Genomic DNA, 22,551 nt, shown 5'->3' on the forward strand with positions numbered 1-22,551 from the left:
CGCAGCACCACCATCCTGTGAGTGGCTTGGAGCAAAAACCTATGCACCAGTTTTGATTTTTCTCCTGCCTTCCAGAAGCAAGTCTGGCTGGCTCTACCTTTACCCAAAATGCTCAATCCACCTGCTTCCCCACCTCCACAGCCTCTGCTCCATGGCCCTTATTGGCCTGGATGGGACCTCTGCCCTCCATTCTTGCCCCTCTACAATGCAGGGGATGAGGTCTGACAGTGTGAATCAGGTCTTGAGACTCTTCTCTTCAAATCTTCTGGGAGCTTCCCACTGCACCTTGAATACAAGCTGGGCTTCCTGCCAGGCCAGACAAGGCCCCAGGAGGAAGCCCTGCTGGCTTCTCTGCCTGCTTTGAACACACTGACCCCAGGACCTTGGCACCCATGGCTTCTGCTACCTGGGATGGTTCCCCCAAGATCCTTGGCTGGTTGGTCCCTTTGAATCACACAGAAATGCTGACTCGGCAGAAAGACTTTCCAACCATCATATTTGGAATCTCTCCTTCCCCTCTCTGGTCCTGAAGAGCTCATTAGGCTATCCTTTCTTTTCTTTTTTAAAAAGAGACAGGGTCTTGCTCTGTTGCCCAGGCTGGAGTGCAGTGGCGTAATCATGGCTTGCTGCAGCCTCGAACTCCTGGGCTCAAGTGATCCTCCCACCTCAGCCTCCCGAGTAGCTGGGACTACAGGTGTGCGCCACCATGCCTGGCTAATTTTAAAAGTTTTTTTTTAGAGACGGGGTCTCACTATGTGGCTCAGGCTGGTCTCAAACTCCTAGGCTCAAGTGATCCTCCTGCCTCAGCATCTCAAAGCACTGGGATTACAGGTGTGAGCCACTGCATCAACCATATTTTACCCTTTCTAATTTCCACCACAGGACTTGGTATCATTAGAACTTTGTTGCTATTTATTTATTTATTTTTTTGGTAGGGCAGGGGAGGGGGGCAATCATCTGTCTCTCTCACTCAAATCAGCTCCATGAGGGAGGACTTTCTCTTTCGTACACTGCTTTGCCCTCAGTGCCTAGAGCACGGCTTGATAATAAGGTCATCAGTGAAGAACTGTTGAATGAATGAATGAATGGGGTCTCCTATCCAGGGAAGCTGGAGATCTAAGCACAGGACTCCAGTTGCAGGGCACTGGGGGTGCAGTTATGAGGCCTCTAGAGTTATATGCTCTGAGAAAGTGGGGAGTCACCGTGGGAGGAACTAGCCACCCCTGGCTTTTGGATAAAAGAAGGGCAGCCACTTTAGAAGCCCTAGGGGCTGCAAGGCCTTTCTTTGAAGAGCCAGAAAGTAAATACTTTAGGCTTGGTGGGCCATAGGGTCTCTGTCACAACCACTCAGCTTTGTCCTTGCAGGGGAAGAAAGTAGCCCTAGACGATATATGAACAAATGGGCATGCCTGTGTTCCAATACAACTTTATTTATAAAAACAGATTGTAGGCTGTGGTTTGCAACTGCTGCTGTACCTGGATCAGGAGCCCAGATCCAATAAAGAGAGGGCAATTTGGGATTTAGGAGGTGCTGAGGATACAGGGTACGATGGAACACGCAGGTATAGACATTAACTACAGTTCTGCAGTGTCCAGACCTGTATGCCTTCAGACCGGGCACTAGACTGCTCTGGGTCTTGGCTTGTGCTTCAGTAAAATGGAAGCAACACTGTTCTTAAGGGAGCTGTGAGCCTGAAATGAGACTGAGTTACGTAAAACCACCTGATATCACTCTCTGCACATGGTAGGTCCATGACGAAGCTTTCTTGCCCTCTTTCTTTCCTTTCCCTCTGACTTGATCTTTATAAGAACTTACATGATTGCCTTTTCAGACCAGCGGTGCTTCGAAGCACCCAGTTAGGAATATCTGGCTTCGACCACACAGGGCTCCAGTGCCGACCGCACACCTGGCTAAGTGTGGGGCTTGGAGCACATTAGCCAGCTTTTCTGAGCCCGGCTTCCTTCCTTGTGGGGTGACCGTGAAGATGAACTGAGTTAACGCTCACACAGTGTCCAGCACCTATTAGATGCTCAATTAAATTCTAATCATCATTCTGATGATTAGGTTCTTATGTATGTTCATTTTTTCACCCCACAAATGGTCACTGAGTGCCTCCTCTCTGTGTTAGATGTGGGGCCCAGGCAGGGTGGTCAAAGGGCCTTGTACCCCCGCAAAGGATAAAGTGTCACACGGAGAAGGATCTTAATTGCACACGTGAGCACCTGACGGCAGGCTGTGGTATTCGAGGAGGACCAGGGGAGGGGCATGACAAGGGAATCACGAAAAGGAGAGGTGTGGGGGAAAAGCTGCATCTTTGACACTCTGGCTGGGAGGCAGTGGGGGCCGGGGTCAGTGGGGGCTGCCGGGACCAGGGCTCTAGCAAGCAGGCTCCTTCCCTGCTCCTCGTGAGGCTGGGAGGGTGACTGTTTGCTGGAGGCAGGCGACCCATGGGGACAGCCACCCGTCTGTGCCGGAAGGGCGCTTCTCCGGGCGCTCTGCTCATAGATCTCCCGCCCCAGCCCAACCTGGCTTGGGCAGGCGGGGGAAGGCCCCACTGCCAGCCACTCGCCATGCTGGTCATGTCTGCGCTCCCAGCTCTGGAGGTGAAAGGTAGAGACGCTAACCACAGCCCATCAGTCCTCCCCAGCTGGAATAAGACAACACGGGAAGCAGAGCCACGCTCCCGGCCAAATAAAAGCCTGTTTGCCCAGCCTCCCTGGCTGTGAGTGCTGTAAAACACAGGGTTCTGAGCACGGATTTCTTCCATACCATTATATTCTCTCGGCTGCGCTCGCAGGTACTGTGGCCTGCCGCGGCCCTGAAAGCTTCTCGATGCTGTGACCCTGCTGGTTTGTAACACGCTCAGGAAGAAAAGGACACAGCCAGCGGCGGACTTTCCTCTTTCTTCCCTCCTTGCTCTCTCTTTTCAAACTCCCACATGCAAGGCAGTGAAGAATAGCACTTCACCTACCACGGGGCTGCTGCGCTGGAGATGAGAAACCTGATTCTTGGCCAGCAAGGAAGGGAGGGAGGTGCGGGGCAGCGGGCAGGGGCAGGAAGAGGACAGGGGAGATGGGGAGGGCAGTTTGGTGGAAAACGTCTGTCTTGCTATTCCCTTTTGAAAGCATCTCTGTCTGGTGTCAAGGTCTTTGCCTACTCAGGCCAACTTTTACAATGACTTTCAAAGCCCTGTCCTTCGCTGTTCAATTTGACAGGTGTTTTGCAAGCATCAACTTGCAAGGAAAAATATAATGCCCTGCCATTATACAGGGAAAATGGATAAAATGAAGGCTTCCGCTTGGTGGGGAGGGGCTGGGGGGTTTACAACAAGTTTCTTTTGGCTGCCAGTAAGGAACCTGGATAAGCAGAGAGCTTGAGTCTGGGCGCAGAGCATAATGAGTTATTGTAACTGACTTGGAAGGCAGGACATTACGGTTGCTGCTTGAGCAGTGAGTCCTCCTCCTTCTCCTCATGGCACCTGGGCACTAATAAGCTCCTACTAGGTGCCAGGCTCTGTGCTATGCCATGGAGACAAGGGAGAACAGGTGGCATCTGTGGCCAGATGTAAACATCCTATCCCAAGCAATGCTTATGTGTCGGGCATACCTGTCCTCCTACTTACTACATACACACACCCCCCGCCCCCCACACACACGTGTCCCAAGCAATGCTTATGTGTCAGGCATACCTGTCCTCCTACTTACTACATACACACACCCCCCGCCCCCCCCACACACGTGTCCCAAGCAATGCTTATGTGTCAGGCATACCTGTCCTCCTACTTACTACATACACACACCCCCCGCCCCCCACACACACGTGTCCCAAGCAATGCTTATGTGTCAGGCATACCTGTCCTCCTACTTACTACATACACACCCCCCCCGCCCCCCACACACACGTGTCCCAAGCAATGCTTATGTGTCAGGCATACCTGTCCTCCTACTTACTACATACAAACACACACACACACACATACACATACACGTCCCAAGCAATGCTTATGTGTCAGGCATGCCTATCCCCCTACTTACTACATACATACACACACACACACACACACACGTCCCAAGCAATGCTTCTGTGTCAGGTATACCCATCCTCCTACTTAATATACACACACAGACACACACACACACTCTCACGTGCTACTGCCCAGGCTTATAACCCATCCTCCTACTTAATACACACACACACACACACACACACACACACACACGCTACTGCCCAGGCTTATAAACACCAGGGCTCGTCTCTGTGTCTCGGTCCTTTGCCCAGAGAGCATCCTCCCTTAGCCTGGCCTGACTGGAATGCAAAGAAAGTGGGAGTATTTTTGGCAACTCAGAAAAGGAAGAGTGAGTGCCCCGAAGGACAATGAGGCCCCTCAACAATCCTATTTGTTGACTGCACGTGATGTGCCAGGAGCTGTGCGCCATCTCCTTTATAGGCATCCTTCCCTTGGAGCCCCACCGTTTCCCTAACGAGGTGGGCGCTGTGGCCCCATCATACCAATGACAGAGCTGAGGCAGAGCGACTTGCCTGAGGTCACAGAACGGGTATGAGGACACATTCAGGTAAAATGCAAGGGGCAGCCGCTCAGATCAGCTGATACAAATACTCGGTACAGCAGGATGGTGGAAAACACAGGTTTGAATCCTGGCTCTGTGGTCAGTAGCTGGGTGCCCTTGGGCAAGTTACTTGCCCTCTCTGTGCCTTAGTTTTCTCATATTTAAAACAGAGGATTGCAACAGTACAGTAAATTGACAGGTTCATAGGTTCTTGGAAATCTCGCAACTTTTAGTGAAAAGATGTATAACAAACTCAATGTTACCACAGGCTAATGGATGTAAACAAGAGCTAAACTCCTACACACTAATGTATTTCTAGTAACAAAAACATCACCAAACTTCTGAATAAAGACACCAAAACGTCTAAATATTAAACACTGAAATAAATGTGAGCTATATATACATTTAAGACAGATCAGTAAAAACAAGGAAGATAACGATTTACCCAACGATTCCAGTTCACGGCTGCAGGGGGCCAGAGCCTCTCCTGGCAGCTGAGGACACTGGGAGTGAACCCACCCCGGGTAGGGCACCGATCACACACATAACTGCACTCACCCACTCTGGGACCACTGAGACTTGCCAATTCACCCAGCGTGCATGGCTTTGGGATGTGGGAGGAAACCAGAGGACCTGGAGAAAACCCACATGGGGTGAACACACAAACCCCACAGGGTGAGCACGCAAACTCCACGGGGAGAACACGTAAACTCCATGGGGAGAGCATGCAAACTCCACAGGATGAGCATGCAAACTCCATGGGGAGAACACACAAACTCCACGGGGTGAGCACACAAACTCCATGGGGAGAACACACAAACTCCATGGGGAGAACATGCAAACTCCACGGGGAGAACATGCAAACAACATGGGGAGAGCATGCACACTCCACAGGGTGAGCACGCAAACACCACAGGGAGAACACACAAACTGCACACAGATAGTGGCCCTGGATGGGAAGCTATTTTTTTCTTATCAATTATGATAAAATGATGTTATCTGAGGACCTGTATTTACCTCCCAGGATTCTGCAGGACTTGTTCCCATGAAAGCTTGCAGATAGTACCTGGCCGCCAAGTAAGGCTTGACACATGAAGATTGCTAGTTACAGTAACGATAATAATAATTGGTATTATTTAGCTTGAACTACAAATTGAATGTTCTACTATGACCTAGGTGCCTCAGGGACCCAGGGAAGATGAGGCCAGTCCTGGGAGCTGGGAAGCTGAGCCCAGGGGCATGGGCACTCTAGGGTAATTCATGCTGGTGGGGCACGGACCACATCAAGGGCTTCGGCTGGTGCCAAAGCTCCACTCTATCTGCTCTGGCCACTTCCCACTGTCCCTGAGTGCGGCTCACAGGCTACGGTGTCACTGGCATCTTCCTGCCAGGTCCTGCCGAATGGTTAAGATACCTGCCTGCCTTTCATTCTGTGGCCCACATTCTGCAGGGAGCTCTTTGTTGTGGCCTCAGAGCTCGGCAGTCTCCACCTGAGATCTGAGTGCCTTCCTGGCAGAGTTCAGGGCCGAGGCCAGAGCCAGGGGAGGGAACTGGGCATGGACACCACCTGCTCTTAGGGTCTGCCAGGGCCCCAGGAGCTCTGAACAATGCGGATTTTCACACAAATGAACTGAGTTATTTTTCTCCATGGGAAAAGGGCACAGGGTGGGGAGAAGGGTCTGGCCAGGAGGGCAAGAGGCCAGGAGGCCTATTCTGAACATTTGAGGCTGCTGTGGGCACCTCCTGTGTCCCAGAGACATCAATCGGACAATAGGTGTCTCAGTGGGTGAGAGAGACTGACATCTCTAGCACGCCTGCTCTGTGCTGGACACACTCCGGGCATCACCTCACTTTCCCAATCCAGTGTCACACTCCCAGGGGAGGACGGATAGAGAGGTAAACCTGACTATCGTTCAAGTTCAACCATTCACTACCTGTGTGACCTTGGGCAAGGTGCTTCATCTCTGTGTGCCTCAGTTCCCTTATCTGCAGAATGGGGAGATGAACAGCATCTCACTCATAGCGGTGGTGTGTGAATGACATGAGACCCCTCACTGCAAGGGATTTAGAAGAGTTCCTGGTCCCCAGTAAGGAAAGCTGCTACTATGGCTTTTGTTACTTCCCTGATCACTGTCAAATCAATTCCAGAAGGGGTACCCCTGTTAACATCTTTCAAATGAGAAAACAGAAGCTCACAGGGAGGAGCGACTTGCCCCAGGACAACAGCCAGAATGCGGAATCCGGGTCTTGCCCTGGGACACACAGCCAGAATGCGGAATCCAGGTCTTGCCCTGGAACACACAGCCAGAATGCAGAATCTGGGTCTTGCTGACTCCAAAGTTGATGCTCTTTTTCCTAAGCTGGTGGTTCCTAAACCTTTTGGGACCCATGACCTCCTAGAAAATCTGATGAAAACAAAAGATCCTCTTGCCACACACGCAGACACAAACGCAGTTACCAGGCATTCCCAGTCCCTCTGAGGCCAGCCATACTGGGACCCAGGTAATCCAATTACCAGGCGTTCCCAGTTCCTCCGAGGCCAGCCATACTGGAAGACAAAGTTTCATGGATTCTTAGTTAAAAAACAATCCCCATCTTACATCTTGCTGTATTCTACAGAGTGTGTTCTTTTGTTTTCAAGGGATTATCATGTTTCTTTGGAAAACAGTGCTGAAAAATGCAACGAGGAATTCAGACTCTTTGGCTCCAAACTCTCAGGCCACCTTCTTGCCCCCTCGTCCTGGTCCACACAGGTGAGGCCAGCAGGGAGGTCTGACACTCTGCTGTGCTTGGCCCTGATGCCTGTGGATGGGTCACATCCAGGGCCATATCAGCATCCTCTCCAACCTGGGCACCGTTTCTCAGGCCTGCTCCTACCCCCGGGAAAACATAACCCCTACCTCTGGCAACATGCCCTGACATGTCCATAGGTCACCATACACGCTGGACATTCTCTGTCTGGTCCCTCCACATCCATCCTCTGTCCTGCTCCATCCCTGGAAGGCTGAACCCTATTGAATGTGTCACAGGGACAATTTGGGCCTGTGGCCGACAGGTGGGATGGCCTGATGGGAGGCCGTGGCCGGAGAGCAGACGGCTGCAGGAGAGAGAGCTGCAGCTGTTCTGTCCCCAGCCCCTTCTTCCTGCTTTGCTGCTGCCCTCTGGCAGGGGCTGTGTCCCTCCACACTGCAGTGCCCACTGGTAGCTGCTCCTAGGCTCCTGTCCTCACTGGACCCCAGGAATATCACTTCCTCCCCCTGCCCTTTCAGCCCCTGGGGTGGTTAAGAGCTCTGACACTACTCCGCTCTGGGAGCCCCAGCATCCTGTTGCTCCATGGGCACTGCCTATACCCCCGTAAGCTGCCATTGCATGACAGGGTCTTTCTATGAGGCTCCTGTGCGAATTCTGCTCCCTCCTGGGGCCTTGGCCCATCTCCCGTGGCACTGGGGAAGGGTCTGTTAGTGCTCATCTTTGACATACTTGGGGAACCCAAAGCTGATGTTCCCTTCCAGAACCTGGGAGGGCAGTGCTCTTTCAGAGGGACTCAGAGGGGTGGAAACACATGGCTCTGACACTCAAGCCCGCCCTGAGGGGCCTTATCTCACCTATGCATGTCGGCTTCCTCATCTATACAATGGGGACAATGAAACATGCACATAACAGGGCCTTCTATGAGCACATGCTGTGCCAATTCCGAACGGACAGCAGTGTTTGTCATTATGATTTGTTATTCATTCTCTCAGTTTCTGAAGGAACCCTGCAGATCTTGGGTTCATGGTCCCGATGAGTCAGAAGGGCCAAAGCCTTGCAGTCAGTGAACACTCACATACCCCAGGTTTAGTGAGGGCCCGGGACTTTCTTTTTCTTTTCTTTTTTTTTTTTTTTTGAGATGGAGTCTCGCTCTGTCACCCAGGCTGGAGTGCAGTGGTGTGATCCTGGCTCACTGCAACCTCCGCCTCCCGGGTTCAAGTGATTCTCCTGCCTCAGCCTCCCAAGTAGCTGGGACTATAGGCATGCGCCACCAAGCCTGGCTATTTTTTTGTATTTTTAGTAGAGACGGGGTTTCACCATGTTGGCCAGGCTGGTCTCAAATTCCTGACCTCAAGTGATCCACCCACCTCGGCCTCACAAAGCGCTGGGATTACAGGCCTGAGCCACTGCGCCTGGCCAGGAGTTTTTTCTTGAGTGACGTTTGCTAGTATAACATAGTTGGGGCCGGTGGGTGGGGTGGGAGGCTCTAGAGTCGGTCTGGAGATCAAGTCTGAGCTCTGCCACTTCCTTGCTGAGTAGACATAGCACTGCCTACAGCTGCTACAGTTGCTGTGAGCACTGAGATGATGCCGGTGTGAGGACGGCCCCCTGATGCACACTAAGTGCTTAATAAACAGTAGTCGTCATAAATTACCGCAGTGCTTGGCAGGCCTCAGTTCTCTCATCTGTGAAATGGGGCTAATAGTGTCCATCTCATAGAGCTGCTAGGGAGTGAATGGGAAGATGTAGGCAAATGAAGAACTGTCTTTGTTACTGTTTTCATTCTATCTGCCCCTGTCTGGGCCTTGGCCTGGCTGGTAAGTGGCTGTGGAGACAGTCAATCCCACAGAAATGCTGCCAGCCAAGTCTTTCCACTGTGGCAAGGCAATAGTGCTGTCTTTGGAACTCAATTTATTGAAGGGGGCTTCTCTCTAAGGCAGGGCAGAACCACTGAGCCTGCACTCCTCGGCTGGCCCCGGGGGGTGGGGGATGGGGGTGGCGGGGGAGATGGGCCCCCGTCTCCACTCCAGGGAGAGTCCCTTACACAAACATTTGCCGAAGGGCGCATTTGGGCTTGTCAATGGTTGTCGATAAGGACAGGCTCTCTTTCTGCACATCAGGATTTGGGGTCTTATTGAGTTGTGAGCTTGCAACTGTGTATTTAGCCTTCATTTCTCTGGTTCCACATTTGCCTCAGCTCAAATATTCCCCAGTCTGAGACTGGGAGCCTGGCATGTGCCAGGTACTATGCTGGGCATGGGGGACCCAGGGAAGAACTGATCACTAAGAGAGATGAGCATGACACAGCCCCCATGTGGGGAAGGCACGGGTCCAGAGAGGATAACAAACCGTAAAGAAATAAGTTACAACTTGGCAAGAGGGCACGGTGACAGAAGAGGAGAGTAGAGGATGGAGAAATTACTGATACCTGTGGAGGGGGAGGGAACAGGGAAGGCTTCCTGGAGGAGGTGTCATTCTATCTGGGTTTTGAAGGCATTTATCAGGTTAAAAAAAAAAAAAGTGAGGGGCAAGGCATTCTAAGCAGAGGGAACAGCATGTGCAAAGGCACAGAATCCTGTCTGGAGTCTGGGGAACAATGAACTCTGTGGGAGGTGTGGTGGGAGGAAGGAGGAGTCTGGGAAGACCACAGGTGTGGGCAGGAGGCAGTGTTCTGAAGCGTGTGGCAGCTGGGCTAGAATCAAGGGGCTTCCCTGCTATCTCTGGAGTTCCAAGTCCACTTGTGGGGGATGCAGTCCTGCTGCATTGCTGAGACGCTGCTTCTCAGAAGCCCAGTCGTTTCACCCTAAGCAAGACCAGTGGCCCCGCTGGAAGGCTCCTATCTCCATAAGAGAAACTGTTCCCAAGGTGCTGCCTGGTTTGGCAACAGAGCTGCACCAGTCAGGCAAGGGAATAATCACTCCTGGCTCCAGGTTCCATGTCTACACAGAGAAGTGGGGTTGGGGGATGCTGGCAGCAAACACCCCTAGTCTGTACCCAGGTGACACCCGAGGCCCTGAGCTGCCCCACAGAGAAGGGATGGATGAGGGCACAATGGTGGCTCCATCCAGGAAAGGTCCTGAGACCTGGGACCCACGCGACAATGAGGTGGGGAGGAATGCAGTGGCGTGCCAGGAAGACCTCAGAGCACCATGGGTGGCACCACAGACAGGACTGTTCCCCATGATGAAGCCTGGCTTTTCTGGGCATGCAAAAGGCAGAGAAAGTCCCCAGTTGGGTGACCCATCGCCAAGTAAGTGGGATCCAAAGTGGGTGGAAAGCCAGCAGCTGCCCTTTTGCTGCTGGGCCCAGGCCACAGTGGAAGCACTTCTGTGATGGGAGGCGGAGGTGTGGAGATGGGGATCAAGGTCAAGTACCCCTTGATATCCCAAGTTTGGAGGGTGTGTACCCAACAGCAAGGGGCACCTGCCATACTTTCCATGTGTCCAGGGTGGAGCGATTCTTGGGGCTGTCTCACCCTCTCCTCACCTGACTGAATACAACCTCTTGGAGAAGACGAGGCCCTGTTGACCTCATCTGCTCCCTCTCTCCTCCCCTCACCTCCAGCCACGCTGTCCTCCCTGTTTCTCACACATACCGAGCTTGCTCCAACCTTGGGGTCTCCCCTGCCCCTGGCCTCCTGCTTAGGCAGCCCTTTGTTGGGTACAGAAGTCACCTCTGCAGTGAAGCCTCTCTAGCCCACCTGATGAGGAATGTGTCCCAGCCTCTTCCACCTGAGCCTAGGGCCCTGCTTGGTTACTGTCATGTGGGTGCATGAGGGCACAGCGGGCGCTCAGTATTTTCTGGCCACCACCTGAATAGTCACTGAGGCCACATGACACCACCAAGGTGGGTAAGAGGTGAGTGAGACCTGTGGGCATCAGCCCTCCGGCAGGAAGTGGCCGGAGTCATAGAGGAAAGTGATCAGCAAGAGTGTGGTCCCCAGGGCTGGCCACCAGGAAGGCCGTGAGCATCCCTGCCCTGCGGACACCGGAATCTGAACACAGAGCACTGTGAGGACAGAGCCAAAGGCCACGAGCTGTGACCTGGCAACCTGGCAGGCAGGGAGGGATAAACACTCTGACCTCTGTCTCTTCCTGCCAAGGCCCCCAGTGACCTAACCCGACTGCAACCCAAAAGGGCACAGAACCCAGATGCTTCCACGTAGGCCAGCCTCACGGCAGGGAGTGCCCAAGGAAGGTGGAGAGCAGGTCTGGAGGGGCTGTGGGAGGATGCCCAGCAGGAGGTGCTTGGCAGCCTTTGTGCCCATAGCCTGCTGGGTCGAGGGCAGTTCTCTCAGATGTCCCACCCACCTCTTGTGTTCCCCAGGGGGCCCATGAGTCAGCCCAAAAGACCGTCCCGCTCCTACCGTGAAAGTGCGCGGCCGTCTTCCGCCGCAGGGCCTGCAGGGTCACCTCGGAGTCGGCCCACTCCAGCACCAGCCTCCGCCCGTACAAGTGGGTGCTGTGACACAGGGCGTTGAAGGCTCTCTGCAGAGGGACAAGAAACGAAACTGCACATCAGCTGGATCAGTGCGGCAGACACTGCACTCTGCCCGCCAGCTGCCTGCCCGCGTCTCAGATGCCAAAGCCCAGGTTCCGGCCCCGTGACATCTGATCTCCAGCGAGGGTTTGGGGAGCGGTTGGGCGCATCTATTTAATTAGTGGGTTGCATTCCCAGGGAGAAAGCTGCAAGTGACTGAGCAGTCAATATATCTGCCGTCTGGGCTGTAATTGGTGCCTGGGCCGAGGCAGCCGTCTATTTGCCGTGTGTCATCCGATCTGTGGAGGGCGACCCCATTAGTGGGCTCGCCTCCCACCCGGCTGTCTGCATGGCGGCCACTTGAGAAAGCCGAGCCCTGGCTGGCTGCCGGATGACAAGCGTGCAGGCCTCTGGGTGTCACTGGGTGTCGCTCTCCTTCACTGCCCTGGTGACTCTGTCCCCCACGCTGCTCTTGAAGGGGCCCCTTCTGTCTCTGCTGCCAGTGCCCTTCGCCTCCTCGCTGGTTCCCCCAGCCCTGCGCTCCCAACTCCCGCTCCCAGCTCCCACCCCCAGCTCAGCAGCCTGGGTCCTGGCACAGGCTGTTCCCGCTTACTCTTTGCTGTTCCCGACTCCCACATGCTGCCTGGTTCCCTCTTTCTGCTTTTTAACAGCTATACTGAGACAGAATTCACATACTATATACACTGCTTGTCTGAAGACAATTCAATGCATTTTAGTATAATCGCAGAGCTGTGCAAAATGTCATCAAATCAATTTTAGAACATTTTCATCACCCCCAAAGGAAACCCCACACCCCTTAGCTAGCAGTCCCCCAGCCCCTGGCAACCACCAGTCTGCTTTCTGTCTCTATGGATTTGCATATTCTGGACATTTCATAGGAACGGAATCATATGGTAGTGATCAGTACCGTCTTAAACATCGCTAGGTCTCAAGTTCAGTGGCACTGCACAGGGACACCCTAACTTGATGGGCTCATCCCCAAACACTCCCACGGCACAGAGAGTCCGTGAGCTTAGTGGACAAAAGCTTGGAGTCTGAGGTCACCCTGACCAGGAAGGACAGACCCTGCAGGTCCTAACTTGAAGATCTTGGGCAAGTTAAAGAAATCTTCCTGGACTCTGTTTCCTTATCCATAAAATGAGTATGTTCATATATGCCAATCTCAAGGGTTCTAGGGACAAAAATGAGTTAACAGCATCTAGAACAGTATGGGCACACCATAATTACTCAATAGATGCTACTTCTCGTTGCTGTTGTTTTGTTTCCGTAGACATCACATTTGCAGCTGCTTTCTCTCAGCAGACAGCTTTCGGGCAGGCATTGGTTTAAAGAGCAGTAGGCTCCAGGTGCTTGAGCATTGGCAGTGGAGAGCAACAGTGGCTAAGAAGCCCCTTTGCTTTGCTTCTGGGTTGCAGAGAGCACCAGTGGGTACAAGAAGAGGAGGGGTTTGCTGCTCTTGTTTCTTTTATGCTGTGAAGAATCATATAACTGGAAGGGTCTGGATGGGAACCCATCCAACTGTGCTCCTTATCTACAATGTAGCTCTTATGGTCAGACCCTGTCCCACAAGAGGGGCCATGTTGAGTCCTAACCCCCTGTGCTTCAGTATGTGACCTTATTTGGAAATAGGTAGCTGCAGATGTAATCAGTCAAGACGAGGTCATACTGGAGAACAGCAGGCCCTGAGCCAATGACTAGTGTCATTGGATGGCCATGTGAAGACAGAGACACACGGCAAATGCCGTGGGGAGATGGAGGCAGATACTGGGTGATGAGTCTACAAACCAAGGATGCCAACTGTCCCCAGCAGCCAGGGGAGAGGCACCAAACAGGATTTCCCTCGGAAGGAACCAATCCTGCCAGCACCTTGATTTTGGACTTCCGGCCTCCAGAACTGTGAAACACATTTCTGGATTTTTAAAATGTGTTTTGAGGCAAGGTCTCGCTGTCACCCAGGCTAGAGTGCAGTGGTGTGATCATGGCTCACTGCATCCTCGAACCCCTGGGCTCAAGCAATCCTCCCACCTTGGCCTACCGAGTAACTGGGACCACAGGCACATGCTGCAATGCCTCGCTAAGTTTTTAACTTTTTGTAGAGACGGGGTCTCCCTACATTGCCCAGGCTGGTCTTGAACTCCTGAACTCTAGTGATCCTCCTGCCTCAGCTTCCCAAAGTGCTGGGATTACAGGCCTGAGCCACTGTACCCAGCCCATTTCTGTGGTTTGAAGCCATCTGGTCTGTGGCATTTTGTTATAGTAGCCCTACGGAAAGGACGCAATGCCCTTGGGTAATCAACTGCCACATCTTGAGCCTCCGTTTCCTCATCCCTGTTGGGGCTGGCTGTGAGATTTACACAAAACGAGCACAGAGGGCAGCACATAATACACATTCAATAAACAAATGAATCCGAAGAGACAAAAGGGAGGTGACTAGAACATGCATCTTTTTAAAACTAGACATGCAGCCAAATTAAAGAAACGCTTTGTTCTCTTCTGTGCTGTTCTGCGAAGGACCAGGTGCAGAAAACTTTTTCTTTCCTTTTTTTTTTTAACTTTAATTTAAAAAACTCTTTCTGACTGCCAGCAGAGCCTCTGCATTTTTTTCCATGTGGATATAAAAATGCATCTGGACTCTGAGCCGAAATGGCCCATTCAGAGCTTTAAAACACACGCGTTCTCAGCTGGCGAGGCAGAGAAACGGCTTGACTGGGGGAGCTGGGGTTTTAAGATGGGGGAGAGGAATTGGTGGGGAGTCTGGTGTGGTGGATGTTCCATCCTCGTGCCAGGGTCCCTGAGGAGCTGTGGTCCCGGGGACACGGTGGGGTGGGGGTGGCCAAGGGGATGCATCTGGTGAATGCTAGGCTGGAACTCTCAAGAACGGAATAAGATCCCAGGAGGTAGGTCCGGGTGAGAGGCCCCAACCCCAGCCTCTCTGATTCCCACTGTCAGATTTCAATGTTTCTTTCTCTCCCTTGGAAGCCAGTTCTCTATTCCCATACCACAGAAAGCCCGGGAGATCTCTATTCATTGCAGGAGTCACTAAAAATTCCCTCTTCTGGCTTCTTTGCGACATCACCTCTCACAAATCTTTCTCTCTTCCCTCTGCACTCCTCTGACACGTTATTGGCCTCTCTCTGGCAGAGCTCTTCACGGTAAGAGGGGAGGTGGCATGGCAGTTTAGAGGGTGGGCTCTGCTGCTGGCCTGTCTTGGTTCAAATCCCTGCTCCAGTGCTTATGAGCTGTGTGATCTCAGGCAAGCTGCTGAACCTCTCTGAGCCCGAGCTTCCTCATATGTAAAAGGAGGGCAGCAGCAAAGAGTAGTCAGAATTCAGAGAACTGTTAAGTCTGACACTTAGAACACTGGCACATAACATGTGTCACTTAAGATTGGCTGTTATGATGATGATGTATGCCTCCACTTTTCATTATCAGGCTAAAGAGCGGGGAGAAGGGAAGGTAAGACACAAAAGCTCTTTTGTATTTGAAGTTAGAGCACAATACGTGGTTCTCCAAAAATAGCAGAATTACCCTGCTGAGTTCTAGTCCCTGCAGGTTAATATGAAATCAGGTTGCATTCCCAAGTGCCCACTGCCTGGGTGGCTGGAATGTGGTGGCCTCAAACTGTCGCAGGCAGTGTGAGGACAGTGATTTGAGGCTAAAATAGGCCTTGGATAATCCAGAGTAATTGTGTTTCATTAAAAGAGCATAACGAGAGCTTGTTATATTTGACACATTCTAGGGGCACGGCAGGTGGGGAGGAGGAAGATGCAGGCCTGGGTCTCAAGGGGCTTTTGGGTTGGCACAGAAAAGACTGTGAGGAGCTTGGAAGGTTCCAGCCATCACAGAGGGAAAAGTGCAAGCCAGAGAGGTCCACTAGCAGCTCCCTCCCTGGTGTCTACCTACACTTGACCCCACTGAAACTTGACCTCCACCTTCTCCCAAGCGTTTTTCTAAACCTCAGCTGCGGGCATGATGCTCCTCAGCCAAAACAGCCCCTGGGCTTGTTCATCTCAGGAGACTGAGGAGTTACTGCACCTTTGTTCCTCTCCAAGTCTGGCTCCTGCTGTCTGATTTTCCTTTTGTGGCATCGAAGGCCTTCTTAGCATGGATGATCCTATCTCCTAGCTCCACGGCACTCCAAGCATATGACCTCAGCCTACTCCTGAGAACAGACATTACTCTCCCATTTCAATGAATGGGAAATTGAGGCACTGGCCAAGGTTTGTATGCAGGTCAACTTCCTTCTCCTTCTTCCTTTTGGCCTCTACACATTGTCTCTGGCCCCTTACACAGACGGCCCAGGGAGGGTTCTGCTCCTCCTGCACAGGCAACAGCCAGGCACCCTCCCTGTGCCCTGGACACCTGGCCTCCGTTTCCAGAACCTGCTCCCTGCCCCATAATGCCTTCTGTGTGCCAGTCTTCCTGACTCAATCTTGAACCCTGGAGGGTAGGCGCTCCATGCTTAAGATCCTCAGCCTGGTGCTGGGGCAGAGGCCACTCAATGTTCACAAAGCACACTGTGGCGTCTCCTTCCCTGGGTGTCTTGAGAACACGTCTCCAGACTGGGGTAGATGGTTAGGCTGGTCCTAGCTGGGGACGGAGGGCTTGCTTAGATGTCCTGCCACAGTTCCCTTCAAACCCCTGCACTTTATAGACTACAAACGCAATGGGGATAGGAATATGTCCTATTCTGAGAGAGCAGGCAGTGCCTGACCATCCAGACGAGTGGGACATTTGGCCTTTTGAAACGATACACAAATAATCTTGGGTCTGGCTCTGCTCCCAACATGCCTGGCTTGGGGCTTTGCAGGATGGGAACAGTAACCTGCACCACTATGGCTCGAGAGATCGCATATCAGACCCCTAGATGGTCTGCTGGAGAGGCCTGAAGATCCAGCACAGAACCCCGAGGATGCAGGAGTCCAGCAAAATGAACATCACAGAAGAGAAGCCACCTCTGCTCTTGGGAGCATTTCCTGCCATCATTGATGGCCAGGGCTGGTTATTCCTGGTCCCTCCTCCCCCATCCTCTACGCTTTAGGAGCCGACTCTGCACAGTGTGACCAGGGCTCCCTTGGCCTCTCGTTTCTACTGAGGTGAAGCAAATGGGTGGCACTTCTGGGAGGCTGGAGGAAACAGGGGAAGAGGGAGGAGAGAGGTTGGTGCTGCATACCTCCCCCTCCCTGCAGGGCTATAGCTCCTGCTCAAGGCCTCTCCTCAGCAGCTCCAGCCCTGGCTTTCCTTCCAACCCTCCTCTTGGCCTAAGGGAGACGACAGTTCTGGGGGCTTCGCCATCCCTGGGGAATCCCTTAGCCCTACCTATGCCTCCATAAATACCTCTTCATTCACACCACCTGGGGGTGGGGGTAGATTCTGTTTCCTGCCAGATCCCTGGCAGGATCTGGAGTCCCTTTGCCTTGACCGGGGGACAGGTGGATTTCCTACTTCAGATGGGGTGTCTCGCATGCCTTGGCCCTACTCAGAATTTGAGGCCTACCCAGGAAAGCTCTGAGCAGGTCTAGCCAGACTCCAGGGCTGCCCTCATGATCCAGCTCTCTGGCTCTGCTGTCCTGAAATCACAGCTCTTTGAGCTCCTCTGACTCAAGCCATGGACTCCAGGCATCAAGAAGCCTGGCCTCCTGCCGCCTTTTCTGAATTCCCTTAGAAGGCAATCTGCTAAGGTGGTGTGGGTTGACAGCCGCAGGCTAGACTGTGGCCCAGCCTGGCGGCCTCTTTCAAGAACTGGGAAGGCATTGGAAGGCTGCCATTGCAGCACTGGGCCTGACCTTTCTGCAGCTTCCCTGGAGACAGACCTCCTCTCAGCAACAAAAGGCACTGCATGCCCTTGGCAGGACTTCCATCCCAAGGGGCTGCGAGGAACTGCCCAGGGCCACGGCTTCTGGGCAGAGCTGAGGACAGTATTCCTGTCTTTAGAACTCTAAGGCATTCTCCTGGCCCCTTCTGCTCCTCAGGGAGCTGTCTCTGGCAAAGCCAGAGGGCTGCATCTCTCAGCAGACGCTAAATCTGTCCCAACAAGGACGACATCAACCCCTCCGAAACCTGCTGTGCCCCCAACACCTAGAGTAAGTGGCTGGCACTGTTGGGGGCTCTCTGCAGAGGTGGTCAAAATATTGAGGCCAAGGACTTCTGGGAGGAGGGTCTGCCTCCCTGGGGTGTTTTAACGCCATCACCCTGAGAGAGAGATAGATCCTTTCCTTTGGTCCCAAGGCTCCCACTGTCCTGTGAGTAAGCTCTCAGCAAACCTCACTAGCTGCTTCCATCCTCACAGGGTAGCTGTCTGCTAGGCAGGAGTTTGCCCAGAATAAGTTAAGCTCCCTGCACAATCTTGGGTGACTCCCATCCCGGTCCCTTCCCAGAAATGACACCATGGAGCTGAGAGTGAACTTCTAGGAGAGACATCCAGGGTCCGCTTCTGGGTGATGCTGTCTGAACTCTTCAGACAAAGAGGCACCTCTCCCTCTCATTCATTCATTCCCTAGCTCGCTCAGCTCAGTGCGATTCGGCTCAAAGTCTCTGGGGAGCTGATTGTGAGGCAAACATGAGACGAGGAGACAAAGGTGGGACACACTTTGGACCTCTGCAAGTTTATAGCACCCCTGGGAGAGGAAAGAGAGCCACTAGGGAGAGAGGGCCAATGCCAGGGACCCAAGGGCACCAAGCCACAAGGCCACGGGCAGCTGAGGCTCTGGGCTCCCCTCAGGCACAGGCCTGGGCCTGCTGCTTTCAATAAACTTCTCTGAGTTTTCAATTTTTCAACTGCAAAATGGGGGTGCTTCAGCCTCTCAGAGCTGCTGGGAAGCATAACTAAGACAGCAACTCTTCCTTTAGCCCCACGCCTGGCATAATGGGAAGGGCCTAATTCCTGGTACCTGTTGCTGGTGCCATTTGTGGTAAAGTTTTTTTTTCTTTTTTAATTTAAATTATTTTAGGCTGGGTGCAGTGGCTCATGCCTGTAATCCCAGCACTTTGGGAAGCCGAGGCGGTGGGAATCACTTGAGGCCAGGAGTTCGAGACTAGCCTGGCCAACATGGAGAAACCCCGTGTCTACTAAAAATACAAAAATTAGCCGGGTGTGGGGGCGCACGTCTGTGATCCTAGCTACTTGGGAGGCTGAGGCAGGAGAATCGCTTGAACCGAGGAGGTGGAGGTTGCAGGGAGCAGAGAACATGCCACTGCACTCCAGCCTGAGCGACAGAACGAGATTGTCTCAAAAAAAAAAAAAAATTATTTTAATGCTGTTAAAAGGGAGGAAGGCTGTCAAACTTGGCTGGGAGTTTTACCTTTCCTTGATGACTAGTACGGCCTGCCTGATAAATCTGAAATGAGGATGTCTGAACCTGAGTCCTTCTCACTCTGATCTCTGTAGGACTGTGCAGTCCTCAGTCCGCACAGAAGCTCCAGGGACACAATTAGCAGGCGGGTCCGTCCTGGCACTGAGTCTTGGCCACAAGGGCTGCTCACCTGCCCATCTGAGGAGGGCAGCCTGTCCTGATCCCAGGTCTCGGCCCATACACATGTGTGCTGGCCGAGCCTGCCTTGAAATGCAAGCTCGGGATTCAAATACATTTTCAATTCCTCCAGGGCTCTGCTGAAGAAAACTTGGCAAAAAGCCCACAATTACAAAACAGTCATGAGTGCACACACGTCACATGCACACCTGAACAGAAAAGTGGGGACAAAACTCCAATTCCTGAATTTGCTTTCGGTTAACATTTTGGGACACACAGGACAATGGACACCTAGGTTTCAGGCTGCAGCACCTCTGATCCCCGGGGGCCCAGAGGAACACTCAGCCACCCTCACTTCTTTGGTGTCACGTGCCACAGCCTGTGTTAAATGCTTTGCATGCAACATTCTGCTTCGTCTTCACAAACGCCTCAAGGGCAGCCTTATTATTGCCTGTGTGGGGACAAGTCACTTGGGCTAAAGGGATCTGAGGTCCCTTGTCCATGTTCGCACAGCTGCAAAGAGGCCGCTTGATGTCACAGGCCACACTAACCAGCGTGCAGCACGCTCGTCCTCTGCACTCAGTTTAAACAAACGTGTTGAACACACGCCACTGACAATCTAATAGTGATGGTTTACTGTGCACACAACACGGCTCAGCACTGTGCTGGGTGCGCTGGGCACCTGGCGAGGAGGAAGGCTGTCCCTGCCTTAATGAGCTTTGTTCGGCTCGCTCATCATTGGTCCCTTCCACTACAGGTCCTGTTTGGCTAGAATCTGCCAGGTGAAGACAGTAGGCTCACAGAACACTCCTTGAGAGGCCCAGTGAGAGCTTCTGCCAAAACACTGGCATCCCCCAGGCTGGGGAGGGGCTGGGCCACATGTCCACATCCCTTCCTCTGCCCCCACCCTTGGCAGAGTGGAAAAGTGAGAAATGAGGAAGGAGACATTAACTGGTGCGACCCTACAATGAAAGCTGTGGTTGTTTACCACAGTGAGAACAGCTCTGCCTGCCAACGCCAACCACCATCGCGTCTCCCTACTGCCGGCTCCCCCCAAGTGTTTATTTAAGCCAACACATTGCTCTGCTAATTGGATAACATTCCATGTGAAAATAGACCTTTTAAAACAACAGCAGCGGTGGCAAATAAAAACAGCTGCAACTGCAAAAGTACAAAGGCACGGCAGGCCTGGGGAAGGGAAAAATTAAAGGCGCATTGCATGGGAAAAAATTAATATTCTGGCTTCTGGGCTGCAAGTCTATTCTTTGTGGTCTTCCCCTTCCGTGTTGCCCTTCCTTTCTTCCTTCAGGACCAGCCCAGTCTGGGTAAAGAGAGAGGAGGTGGCAGCTTCTAACTGGAATCCCAATGGCTATTGGTGGCCACTCAGCCAATGGGGATGAGTGTACCTGGTAGGGAGTCCCCATTACAGCTGCCCAGGTGAAAGGCTGCTGCCTCCTCAGTGAGGCTACTCCTGGGGATTGGCAGGGTTGGAAGGCAGCACGGTAGAGTGTGCTAGTGGGGGCAGCTGACTGAATGCCCACTCCTCCTCTGGGGGCTGGGGGGAGTTGATTTCATTCTGGACTTGTTCCCAAGAGACGTTTTAAGGGACAACCTCTTGGCCTTCCTCCAAAGTGTCCCTCTAATTGAAGAGTCCTTCTCCTTGGTGAGGTGTCAGGGCTGGGTGAGAGGTGGTGGGCATGGTAGGGAGAAGGGGTGCTACCCAGAGCCTGGCGTGGAGATACACAGAATTTAAGTGAATCAGTGAATGAAGGGAGGAGGAATCCCTGAATACAAGCTTTGGAATTAGATTTTTCCCAGCTCTGCCAAGTACCACTATAAGATCTTGAGCAAGCAACTTTGTCCCTTTGAGCCTTGGTTTCCCCAGCTGTCAAATGGCCTCCTACCACCTATCTCCTAGAGTCCCATGAGGATTAAAACTTATATATGCAAATATCCTACACCATCCCTGCCAAAGACGGGCTTCCAGAAGTTGATAGTTTTTATCAACTCAAAGATATTGCCCTTTTAGAAACTTCCAGGTCGTGTGGTCCCCTGGTTGCATGGCGTTGATGACACAACTGACAGCCATGCACACGGTGTAGACCCAGGCCACCCAGGAGACCACTGCATTCAGGATGCAGTCCTGCTTGAGTCCTTGACTTCCTACACCACCCCCATTCTCCTTCCCCCATCAACCTCTGTCCCCTGCTTCCCTCCACATATGGGGAAGGCTCTTTAAGAAATGCCGGATCATCACACCTGGAGGTTTAGATAACACCAGCATTTTCAGAGGGACTGACATTTACTGCCCGGGACATCAGGGGCTGATAGAATGTCCTAGAGTGGGAGAATATGCCAGCTCATCGATCCTGCTTCCTCTGAGCAGGCCTCTGGTCACCAGGGCCCGTGATGAGGGCAGATGGTCGGGACCCACCCCCGGTTCACTGGAGCAGCTCAGTAACAGACCGGGGTCTGGGCTTCCCATCAATTCATAGGGCTCCACGGTGGCTTCAGTGCTGGAGTTTAGCAAATATTCAGCGAGACTGGGGAGGGAGACTGGATGCAAATCTCCCACCCGATGCTGGAGCTGCCGCAGGTTGGGGTGGGGCAGTGCGAATGTGGTGAATGTCACATACAAAGCCACCGCGCTCGCGGGAGCCTCTTGCTATTATCATCAGTTGCCTGGTTACTCTGAGCTCTGCCACAACAGCCTTTGAGGAGCCTCTGGCTAGGATTCTCTTTCCAGTTTGGGGGTATGTGTGCTGAATCCAAAAGGGGCTTGATAGATATCACAGAGCCCTCGAGGATATGCACAGTGGGACGTGGGTCTCATGGAGAAGGGTCAGACAACTCAGAACCCCTCAGTTCAGGGACGGCAGAGACGGCATGTGCTCAGGGCCACAGCAGGGACTGTGGTGTTGAGGGGATGCCTTAACTCTTCTATCCTCTGTCAGCAGGCAAATGGACTGGTGGATGATGGGGAAAGAGCACTGTTCTGGGAGTTGAGATACCGGGGATCAAGCCGCGGCACTGGCCCCTCCCAGAAACCATTCATTTCTCCATTCCTGTTCCAGCCTCAACTTCTACAATGAGCTTAGCTGCCCCCTCCTTTCAGCCTATCCTGGTCCCTTCTTTCCTCCCATCTGACGATTGCTGGGGCAGACCTCCTGGCTTAAGAGGTGGCCGATGCCAACACAGGGGGTGACTATTTATCTTCATTGAGGGTGCCATGACAGGAAATGGGATCAATGCCCTTGGCGGG

At 52.8% G+C, this 22,551-nt stretch overlaps 1 protein-coding gene across 7 annotated transcripts in view; it reads right to left on the bottom strand.

The window, feature by feature from the left end:
- The window catches only part of RBM19 (RNA binding motif protein 19), a 218,598-nt gene that overhangs the window by 88,079 nt on the left and 107,968 nt on the right, over positions 1 to 22,551 (bottom strand). For all 7 annotated transcript variants that reach the window (XM_055359196.2, XM_019039152.4, XM_055359197.2 and 4 more), the window contains exon 23: positions 11,687 to 11,807. In XM_055359196.2, the coding sequence (XP_055215171.1) occupies positions 11,687 to 11,807 (121 nt within the window). The remainder of the gene's footprint in view (positions 1 to 11,686; positions 11,808 to 22,551) is intronic.

Source organism: Gorilla gorilla, chromosome 10 (assembly GCF_029281585.2).
Source record: "Gorilla gorilla gorilla isolate KB3781 chromosome 10, NHGRI_mGorGor1-v2.1_pri, whole genome shotgun sequence".
NCBI lineage: Eukaryota > Metazoa > Chordata > Mammalia > Primates > Hominidae > Gorilla > Gorilla gorilla.